The 12,141-nt window shown below is 35.6% G+C and overlaps 1 protein-coding gene across 4 annotated transcripts in view; it reads right to left on the bottom strand.

Annotated features, from left to right (window-relative positions):
- Positions 1-4,607: 4,607 nt before the first annotated feature.
- The window catches only part of LOC116255805 (E3 ubiquitin-protein ligase makorin), a 33,586-nt gene continuing 26,052 nt past the window's right edge, over positions 4,608-12,141 (bottom strand). For 2 of the 4 annotated variants that reach the window (XM_031631834.2, XM_050078200.1), the window contains 2 exons: positions 6,929-7,017; positions 6,353-6,817 (listed from right to left, as the gene is read on the bottom strand). In XM_031631834.2, coding sequence (XP_031487694.1) covers positions 6,784-6,817; positions 6,929-7,017 — 123 coding nt within the window. In that variant the 3' untranslated portion in view covers positions 6,353-6,783. Of the gene's footprint in view, positions 5,154-5,266; positions 5,580-6,352; positions 6,818-6,928; positions 7,018-12,141 lie in introns of those variants that run through there. The other 2 variants (XM_031631836.2, XM_031631835.2) reach the window with 2 other exon arrangements.

The following is a 12,141-nucleotide window of genomic DNA, read 5'->3' as shown; positions in this document are numbered from 1 at the left end:
TAGGTCTGAAACTGGGTCTAAGGTATGGATTTGGGTCTACGGCTTCGGTCCGGTCCATACCTTGGGTGAATGGTAGAATGATGATATACGGTTTATGATGTGGGTAAAGTGGGAATCTTTGTGAAGTGCCATTTGGGGTGTTCAGACATGGGGGCACACTCTTTTCTTCCCTTCTATATCTCTTCAACATTGGTTTGCATATTTGAACTCTTTCTCTCTATCTCTGGTAGAAGCTAGACACTTATACGTATAAGGAACGATCCCAAGAAGCTTTGGGTCGCGTTTGGATGAACCCCCTCCAAAAATGGTTTTTGCTAAAACCTGATTTTGTAAAACTAATTTTTTTAATGAGTTTTGAAAACCTGGTTTTAGTGTTTGGGTACCATGACAAAACCAGGTTTTCAAGAGTGAAAACTTGGTTTTTGTTTAGATGACAAAAAATAGGTTCTGGAGGTGCTTTTTAAAAAATAATTTAATTGAATGGTAGTTAATTCCCAGTTAGTGAATCTAAACTGCAAGGTTAATGAAAACTGACACTTATCGGAGGTGGAAAGAAAGAGAGATAAACCACTAATTCGAAAATTAAAAAGTAATTTATTATTGGCGTTATAAGTATTTCTTATAATTGTTTGTGCTTGAACCTGTTGAATGATTTGTGCAGACGCCTCAAAACTGTTGCTCAGATGGCGTTGGCAGCTGTAAGACAAATGGTTTCATTGGCATTTTCTATATTGAATATTCATTTCCTGCGTGAAATAACTAAATAAGTGATGGTTCAAAACTTTTGGTTCGAGATTTATTGAGCCTATACACAAAAAATGCCCTCAATAGTAAAATGAAAAACATACTGTCATGCAATATTCTCAAGACCATGCTATTAAATATTATTGGACTTGCAACTGAATCAACATTCAACAACACGAAAAAATAGGCAGCTTGAGCACACATTGTATGGGCATGAGGCAAGACACAATAACAAAGATGACCGCAAAGATCTATATAAACTGGGAAAAGCTGGTTACATGTAATCATGGAAAAGCCTAATTGAGTCACCATACAAAATGTTGCAGAAATGAAGATATAGAAACAAATTGGAAACCTAATACAGTTTGAAAGTATCAGTTGACCAACTATACTTATCAGCTAACCTTTAAAAGCAGGCACTTTATATGACCAACATAAATTGCACAAGAATTGTAGAAAAATGGACAAGTGATTTAAGATTGACACTCATATACATAAGTTGAAGGCTCATTTTCGAAAGATAGATGAAAACTACAGGAAAATAAGTGAGAAACATAATATTTCCCATACCACCACAATGATAATGAAGTAGTAACTAACATAGCAAACTGAATAATGGTTATAGTTGGCCTAAATTCAGACGAAACAAATCAACTTGTAATGTATAAGATGGAGACAGATCCTCCCAAAAATAATTTGATTCCTGTTAAGTGCAGCACAAAGATCAACTACGTGCTTCATGCATGCACAAAAATATGTAGTTATCTGAGAAAAAAAAAATACAACTTAAAAGCAAGTCCTAAAAATAGATCACAAAATGGATAATGTGTCCCTCAAAGGAATATGGTGGCCAACATAAGTAACATAGAAGCATGTACCTAAAGGAACATTTGTTAATGAAGAACACAATATTGAACAGATTGGATCGAAAGTAAAAATGCTTATATTCCCACAAGGAAATAAGTGACACTAAAGAGACAAAGTGCCACCTTCTAAATTAGCTAAATGGCTCACACGAATGTTTCACAGATGATAAACTTCCATGTGTTGAACACAAAAATCATGGCGACCAGTAGTTGTTCATTTCACAAATTTAAACACTGTTTACCTCATTAGAGCACTGGATTTAGTAATGACAACAACTACTTAGTGTTTATTTTTTTACTGAGCATCGGTCAGCATATAAATGCTTTGATGATGGAGATTATTAGCATTTACAAGTTTTAATAAGCACAAAACGCATATGTGGGTTGTTCGCCTTCAGCCCATGAGATTGCTTTGTACTGGTTGATGCTTAATTCTTTGAGAAAGTACCGTCCAATCAATATCTAAGTGTTTTATTGATGATGATGATGATGAAGAAATTATAGACTGATATGATAACATAAACCAAGGTATAATGAGAAAGTAAGCCCAAATGAGTAAGCAAACACACAATAGCATCTCCTTTTTAATGCTGATATGCAAACTATAGGTGATAGAATGTCCAGTCTACGAACAAAAGCTTTCGACACTATGAAGTGGTTTCCTTATTTTATGTCATCTACGGAATTATTAACGGAATTATGGGAGGAGACGACAAATTCCCAAATATCGGAGAGGACCAACGAAAGCAGAGATCAAAGTGAAGCAAGAAGGAAAGGGGGCAAAGCGAGAAGAAGAAGATGACAATGCGATTGTGGGGACAAAGAGAAATTGCTTTCACAATGAGGGATGAGTGGGTTAATGCTTTTAAAGAAAATTGAGATTTTTTATTGAATGAATAGAACATAGTGCCTCTTTCTTGGGGAGACTTGTTCTTCCAATCATGGGAAGATAGACCTTTCTCTTATGCAATAATGTTTACTTCACAAGAAAAAAAGTGAAATATACAGCCCCTGCCTCCTGGGTGCATTTCAAGAAAGACGAGGGAAGAGCGATATTAGTACTAGAGGAACCTTTATTTGTTGATTAGTATGAAATTATTACACCCATAAGCATATCGTTCTTTTTCCTTATAAGTTTAAGTACATCCTAAATCTTATGCTTCCCCTCTTTCTTCGTTGACATTATATCCACAAAGATTTTTAAATCTGCTCCTTCACGCCAACATGCTTTTCTGGCAAACTAGCTCGATAAGTTCTTGTTGAAATTACAGAAATGAACCAGGTTTCTTTGGGGCCCATTTTTTGCCACAAACTGAGTTCTCAGGCTCCTTCTAGGCATGGTAATGACTATGGTTCACGTTCAGAAACCAATATATGGACCAACCTGTACTCATTTCGTCAGATTTGGCATTAGACTTAGTATGAATATATATATATATAATCAAAATAAAAGCACCATTTAAATAAATAAAAAATTGATATAAATAAAAAACGTTGCATGTTAATCAACAATAACTCTAAAATCAGGTTGAAAGCTGTATTGCAAAAAATTAAATCAAGCAAAATTAAGTATTTTGAAACTATTTAGATGTAAAAAGTACTCAAGCATGTCCAAGTACCCACTTTAGGTACAGGTATGGTGACACAATTATGTAGACCTTATTAAAGTACCCATGTAACTTAGTTCAAATGAGTATGTCTAAAAATAGTTCAGACAAATTTAAATACGTCTGAACTTTCAGCTGCATACTGATGCATCCACTACACAGGTAACTACCTCACGTAAATAAATTAGATTTCTACGACATGAGCATGCATGGTTTTACTGCATTTATTCTCCATTTGAAAACAAGATGTGTTGGAGCTGTTCTTCATTGCCGCATGCTTGAATGCCTGCACCAACTCCCTTCTCAACGTCAAGAGACGCTAACCTCATCACGTACAATTGACAACCACCCCACAACGAGGTTAAATGAACCAAAACGATTCATTCGTCAAACGTATTCTACAATAAAATAAACCTTTTCAACCAGCAATTGACGCACCTGTATTTTACCTCACTAGTTGTGTCATTGGCCCTTACCGCAGAATTCCAAAAACCTTTTCACATTTACCTTTTTACTATAGAAATCTACTCTTGGTTGGGACCCAAACCAAAACTTGCCCGATTTTTAAAACCACCAAACTTATCAAACGTTCAATCAATTATACAACAAATATAAAATGTTATAGACTCTCTTCTTCGTACCAAATGCTGTTTAATATGAGATAGATGACTGCTAGGCCTATCTTCTACTTAAGGGGAGTTTGATGAGGTCAGAATTATGAAATTGTAGAATTAAAATTCTCATTTTATGTGAAATGAGAATTGTGTTATCAAACAAAGAATTTTGATTACAGAATTATATATTCATTCTGTAATCAAAATTTCATACTTGTGAACATAACTTAAGGGGTAGAATTGTGATTTAAGAATCTTAGAATTTTTTCTCTCTAGTTATAATTCATCGATTTTAGATTTTTAATTTTTGTTTTATCAAACACACCATTTTCAATTTTGAAATCAAAATTTCATACTATCAAACACAAAGGAAAACTAGAACTAAAATTTTCATTCCAATTCCATTTTAAGGTGGAATTTTAATTCGAAAATCAAATTCAAAGCCATCCAACGCCCCCCTTGATCTTTTTGTTAATTTAACAATAAATTGTACTTCCACTCCCTGCTAACGTAGGGACTGAGGCCCATAAAAATCAAACCAGTGACTAACATTATACACAGCCACTTGCTCAGCCAGCTATTCCAAACTCTTAATGCTTTTCAAGTACTCAAACCCTACTCATAAAAGTTAGCGTCATAATCAGGGACTTAAGGCACCATCCATAACAGTTTTGAGCCCCTTTTAGTTCCTCAGTGAACTGAACAATCAAGCTAAACAAACTTTAAGAGGATTAAAAGGCATAAGCGTCCCAAGCCTAAAAATTACCACTAAAACTGCCTCCTAAACCTCATAAACGACCATTGATGTTCTTATCAAACATCTATCATTACATTGTACTGTCTGGCCTGCAATCACTGTCGTACATTCCACAAAATTCAAATAGTAAGCTCAAACCATGTTTCCACAACTTTCAAAGCTACGGAGGAAAGCGGTCGAACACACTCCACAAGGAATTACATAAAGCCTAAGGGCCAATTGTAGTCAGTCAGACTTAGCTTAACTATAGAAGTTGAATTTGTTGCAAATCTAGGTGCATCTGAATCTAAACCCAATTTCGAATCCAATTAAAGGCCGTAAAAGTCCAAATTCATATTCCCAGACCAAAGCAGCAACTGACCCGTTTTAGTCTGCATTTATTGTTCATCATCAGTAACAGACCATTATGCCAACGTATCCAGGATTCTTGATTTTCATTTTCCACGTTTTCCTCTCTAACTACAACTTCAGTCACTCTGCAGCACCTCATATGAGCTTCGCTTATCCTTCCAAGTCATCAATGGCATTCCACATTTTTTGTAATTCGCTGTGATAACCTCTCTTACTGTTGCATGTTTCACACAGAGTTGTAGTTCTTGATGTTAGACTCATGAAAAGCTTACCGTAACATATGGTGCAATAAAAGCACAAACAACAGAAAGACATGAGATCAAGACCATTATTACAAATACATTTTTATAATGGCGTGAAGCAAAACTTGTCAACAACTTTCCTGGTTCATAATGGTCCAGCAATTAATCCATTTTTCGCAGTGAACATGCAACTATTCGAAATTTTGGCTAGACTCAATGAGAACCGCAGATGCTGGGAAGAAGACCTCATAAACAGCACCAATATCAGAAAAAGGATTAGAATGGACTTAATATTGAACATTAAGGTTTTAAAGTTTTTCGTAACTTATAAATCAACAGAAGCATTATATCTTAGCAATCTTCCTTCAAACTCCTTTCAGTGCTTTCTTAGTGCATATCTGCAATGAAGGCATGCAAGTCAAGCTAATTGGCCTCAGTTTAAGAAGTTTGAAACATAAAATAGTTAGAGTTTTGAAACATAAATTAGTTAGATTCCTATAACTTATCCAACAAAAAATATTTACTGCAATTTAAGCCGTTACATCTTTCACCTCTTTAAAAACATACATTGGCATCGATAATAGCATATGCAATGCATGTTCAAATCCATGGAAGCATATCAAGCAAAAAACTTCTTCAATTATGTTCTGCAGACCTTATTAAGAGATGTTATGAAAACCGAATTTGAGCAACATACTTTCCAGTAGTAAATAAATGACGAAAAATTAATGTTTTACATTAGAAACTTACACTCTTTACATCATATTACTCACATGAATGCATGTACCATATCAGCGCAATCTAAGCCGTTACATTTTTCACCTCTTTAAAAACATACAGGCATCGATAATAGCATATGCAATGCATGTTCAAATCCATGGAAGCATATCAAGCAAAAAACTTCTTCAATTATGTTCTGCAGACCTTATTAAGAGATGTTATGAAAAACCGAATTTGAGCAACATACTTTCCAGTAGTAAATAAATGACTACAAATTAATGCTTTACATTAGAAACTTACACTCTTTACATCATATTACTCACATGAATGCATGTACCATATCAGCGGAATGAACAGAAAAGCTATTGGTCTAGGATTTTTCTTATCACTTAAAGCACAGATATGAGCTCATGAAGACCATTATGACACCAAATGATGGCTCTTTCCAGAATATCAGACAGAAAGAAAAAGGATCATTGAAATTGCCTAGTCAATATTGCAGTTGAACATTAAAAAGAACAAAAAAGCTTCTAGGAGACAAAACGGAAAAAACAAATGCAAATTTAAGTACCCTGGAAAAAAGAGCAAATTATTGCCACAGTATAACGTGGCATGTTTGGCAAACAATGATGCTGGCTGGCATGTGTTGCAAATATGGATTAACTTATGCAACATACCATATTGAATGTTACAAGTACAAGATGAACTCAAAGAACTGGCATAAGTTCAAAACAACAACATTCTGCAGCTTGTACTCAATACCAGCAGAGACATCATAGGTCAGAACTGTTGACATCAAAATGGGAAAAATTTTGCCGATGGAAGAGAGAGGGGACACACCATGATCAGGTTCTTCAATGTTCCCATTTACACTTCTGTGAACTACATATGCAATCCCCTGAAGAAATCTGAAAGCCTGGTAACAAAAGAAGCATGAATGGTTTAACCACAAGAAATAAATGATTATATCGTATATGCTAGACATAACTCATAGCTCAGAAGACCAAATAATATGATGAGTGAAAACCTGATATCTTTTGCAATTACTGTAATTCCGTCATCAGCGCCAAGATGCCGAAGGCTTATTTCTTCAATCCTTCCATCACGGTAAGCATGCTGCACAACATGACAGAACGCTAACCAGATAACTATATCTTATTCAAAGAACATTATCAATTTTATAATAGTCAATAAGTGTTTCTCCACATGACATGCACAGCAGCACAAGCATATGCGCACACAACCCACAAAGTACTAGAAATAACTAAATAATTCCTTGTCTGTTGCTCAGCTAGAAGTGGAAGCAATTGATACTGCCAGTCAAAAAGGGTTTTTGGCTTTTTACCAACTGTTGGATTTGAACCAATAACTCTCACTATATGAAAGTGATACTCTAACCACTAAGTCCAGTAAGCACAGTCAGGTATTCACAAAACATGTATACATGCAACACATTGATTGAATTGCACTCATATCCAGATCCAAATAATAAACCGATTATAATACAGCATTCTTAACATTCTCCCTCAAGTTGTGTGTGGTTTTGAACCATGGAAACTTACCTTTGAAAAAGTAATCCAGCGTTCTTCATGAGTCCCCTAGCAAACAAATCTGCAACTTGATCACTTGATCAAATGAAGCAGGACTCTATCTCCCTGTCTTCAATTTTCTGTTTGACGACATGCTGGTCAATCTCAATATATGTGACCTTATTATACTCAATGGGGCTAAGTGAAATTTCAATGGCACTTTGGTTATTGCATAGAAGGAACCATCTGGCAATTGGTTACTATGACTCAAATAACGAATGTCTAACTTAAGTCATTTCCATAGTAGCAGTGGCCATTGCTTTAATTCTGCTTCTATGCTAGACCTGGAAACTGCCTTCTGCTTCTTACTACTTCAAAAGACAATATTAGGAGCAACAAAAACACAATAACCTAATACTGACTTCCCATCATCTAGATTTCCAGCCCAATCAGCATATGTGTAACTAGTAAGGTCAGGAAGAGAGTGCACATTATTTCCCTGACTATACAAAAGACCATTTCCAAGAATGCTCTTCAGATATCATAGTATCCTCTTCAAAAGTCCATGTATCCTTATTTTGGAGCATGCATCAACACAAAAACCTGATTAACTGCAGGTGTAATGTCAAGATGAGTGAAAGTGAGATATTGTAGCATCCCAACAATGGTACGATATTTCATGGAGCCGTAAAATATGTCTGCATCTTGTTGGCTAAACTGCTAAGAGTAGCAAGAGTTTTACAATCCTGCATTCCAACATTCTCCAATAAATCTCATGTTGAATAAGATATAAAATACCCTGTGGATCATCAACATTTACTCCAAGAAAATATTAGAGATTCCTATGATATTTCATCTCGAATCTTTGATTCAGAAGATCTTTGGCTTTTTCAATATGACCCTGATCACTTCCCATAATAATGATATTATCAATATATATCAGCAAGAATGTGATAGCTTCTTTACCTGGTCAAACGAACAAAGAATGGTCTAGTTATTATTGATAAAAACCATGGTTCTATTTCCAGTGAAAAGCTCTTGAAGCAAAGATCGAGAAGCCTACTTTAGTACATATATAGCATGTTGCAATCGACATACATATTCTCTATGTAATCTATAAACATATTCTCTTGGACCTTGTTACTGAATATCCTGGGGGCTGGGGCAGCTCCATATATATTTCTTCTATGAGATCCCCATAGAGAAAAGCATTTTTAACATCTAATTGACTCATCTTTCATCCATGATGAACTCGAATAGTTCCTATTTTCACACTAGGGTAAAAGTTTCAACATAATCTTGTCCACTCCTGCATGAAATCATTGGTAACAAGGTGAGCTTTATAATGATAAAAACTCCCATTTGGTTTATATATTTGATCTTATAAAGTTATAAACTCATCTTGACCCAAGTAAATTCTTATCATAGGGGCGAGGGACAACAGTCCATGTCTCACATTGCTGCATCGCCTCCATCTATTCATTCACCACTCAAACCCACTTATTAGAATAACAGCTTGGGAAAATTATTTGGGTTCAGTGCCTCCTTCATTTGGGGCCAAAATAACTGAAATTCCATAGTTCTCGTAAGTCGTAACTGTCAAATCCTATTCCTGCTGATCCTCTTACAAGAAATGCAACATTATAAAGTTATAAACTCATCTTGACCCAAGTAAATTCTTATCATAGGGGCGAGGGACAACAGTCCATGTCTCACATTGCTGCATCGCCTCCATCTATTCATTCACCACTCAAACCCACTTATTAGAATAACAGCTTGGGAAAATTATTTGGGTTCAGTGCCTCCTTCATTTGGGGCCAAAATAACTGAAATTCCATAGTTCTCGTAAGTCGTAACTGTCAAATCCTATTCCTGCTGATCCTCTTACAAGAAATGCAACAACAAAATACGATTGGAGGAGGGATCTGTTGTGGAAGAAAAAGCCTTTAGCATTCTATCAATAGCAGAAAATATGTCCCTCATGCCTCTTGTGTAAACCTGTCCAGTGACCTGGTAACTATAGAAGTATGTCCCTCTCTTTCAACTACCAGCCCCTTATCATAAATATTTGACTCTAAAAGTGCATGAACAAATATTATCACCAGCTGCTCCAGAAAGGAGTTCTTCGTTAAACCAAGGGTCATAATGTTTTAAGTGCAGGTCTAGCAGATTAGCAGCATCATTTTCATTTTCATATGTCAAAAAGTTCCAAGGTCTTTCATCTTGAAACTCTGGCTTTGAATGTCTTCTTTCCATTCAGTATGCTTTTTATCATTTCTTGTAATTAGGGCTGGGCACCGGGCCGGGCCGCCAGCGGGGGCCCGGTGTAAATCAGGCCAAACCAATGATAATGCTTCAATAATTTCACACTTGAAGCTTCCTCCAACCCAACAAAATAATACTCAAGAGATCACACTCAAGAGGAACAAAGAACAAATATAGATTCCAATAATCACAACAAGAAGTGGCTAAAAAGCCATACCATTTACACTAGAGAGTATACACTATTTATAAGGAAGAAACCACAAAAGAGGAGAGAGCTAGCCGTTGGAGACTAGTTCCAATGGCTAGAATTCTAGCCGTTGGGACTAGTCTCCCCTTGGGTCCCCTTTGGATAAAATCAGAAAGGGGCAGGGGTAAAACAGGAAAAATACAGAAAAGAAAAAGACAAAAAGAAGGTAAAAAGTTACATAAATATCCTAAGTACTCAAACCTATAAAATACATATATATATATATATATATATATATATATATATATATATATATATATAAGACACATATTAGATGATTAATATATGTAATGTATATACATATATGTAGGTATAGAAGGGATACATACATTCTAACACCCCCCCTCAAACTTACGGTGTGATAACCGAAAGTTTGCCAAGGAGAAATTGAAATCTGGCTGCCGCAAGAGCCTTTGTGAAGAAGTCGCCTAGTTGATATTCAGAAGAAACATAGGAGAGATCAATATTCTTCTGAAGGAATTCTTCATGAACATAATGACAGTCCATCTCTATATGCTTCGTTCGTTCATGAAAAATGTGATTGCTAGCAATATAAATTGCACTTTTATTGTCACAGCAAAGCTTGACAGGATCCTTGATATGAATTCTCATATCTTTCAGCAAGCTCTTGAGCCACACTATCTCCATTGTTGTAGTTGCCATTGCACGATACTCAGCTTCTGTTGATGATAGTGACACCTTGTTTTGTTTCTTGCATCGCCAGGAAATTAAGGAATCACCTAAAAACACACAAAAACCAGTGGTGGAAGTGCCTATTATTGAGATCTTCACCCCAATCAGCATCTGTATAAGCAACTAATTCTAATACAGAAGAGGAAGATACAAATAGTCCTTTGTTGATAGTGTTTTTCACATAACAGACGATCTGCATTGTCGCTCTCATGTTTACTAAGGTGGGTCTTTGTTGAAATTGGCTTATCACATGCACGGCATGAGCAATGTCAGGTCTGGTGATGGAGAGATAAGAGAGAGCACCAACTATTTGCCGAAAAGAAGTGGGATTCTTTAATATCTCTCCATCATCAATTTTCATTTTGACTCCAAGTGCTTCTGGAGTATCCACAACTTTGTCATCTGAGATACCTGTTCTATCAACTAACTCACTAGCAAACTTCATTTGAGAAAGAAGATAACCCTGTTTGCTACAAGCAACTTCAATTCCAAGAAAATATGTTAGTCTTCCCAAATCAGTCATTTGAAAACATTTCTTAAGAAAATGTTTTACCTCAATAATTCCTTCATCATCACTCCCAGTAATAATCATATCATCAACATACAATAATAAAATAATTACACCTACGGAGGTGGTTTTTACAAACATAGCAGTATCAGAGTAGCAAGATTGAAAACCTTGATTAAACATGACACTACTAAACTTGTCGAACCAGGCCTTGGGAGCTTGTTTTAAATCATAAAGGGCTTTCTTAAGAAGAAAAATTTGTTTTGAGGTAGGTCAAAACCAGGAGGAGCACTCATGAAAACTTCTTCCTGTAGGTGACCATTTAAGAAGGCATTTTTAACATCCATTTGAAAAATAGTCCAATGTTTAATAGAAGCAATGGCAATAAGGGTTCTAACATAAGTCATACGAGCAACAGGAGCAAAGGTTTCTTCATAATCAATCCCATATTCCTGAGCATATCCCTTGGCAACAAGTCTGGCCTTATATCTTTCTAAAGTTCCATCACTTCTAGTTTTGACTTTATAGATCCATCTACAACCAATAGTCTTCTTTCCTGTTGGTAGAGGCACAATATCCCAAGTCTCATTGCTTTCAAGAGCTTTAAGCTCAAGATTCATGGCCTCAATCCAATTGGAATCTTCCTTAGCTTCAAAGTAAGAAGAAGACATGAAAAGAATGGTGTGCCATAAGACAAGCTCAAAATTTTGGAGAAAAATACTCATAAGAGATAAATCTTTGAGGAGGCCTAATGTGCCTTTGGGATCTTCTAAGAAGAGGAAGAGATTGATTAGTTTCTTGACTTTGGGGATCTCTTCTTCTATAAACTAAAATCTCTTTTGAAGGGTTGATATGAGTAGGATTATCATTGTTGACTTCTTCAATTTGTACTTCTTCAACTTTATCGGATTCATCATCATCAATATTATCATCATCATCAAAATCATTAGTCCAAAGAAAAGTATAATCTTTTAGTTTCTTGGGTTCATCTTTAAAAC

This window comes from Nymphaea colorata, chromosome 6 (assembly GCF_008831285.2).
Source record: "Nymphaea colorata isolate Beijing-Zhang1983 chromosome 6, ASM883128v2, whole genome shotgun sequence".
Lineage (NCBI taxonomy): Eukaryota > Viridiplantae > Streptophyta > Magnoliopsida > Nymphaeales > Nymphaeaceae > Nymphaea > Nymphaea colorata.
The sequence above is the reverse complement of the archived record's forward strand: the minus strand, read 5'-3'. Positions and strand labels throughout refer to the sequence as shown.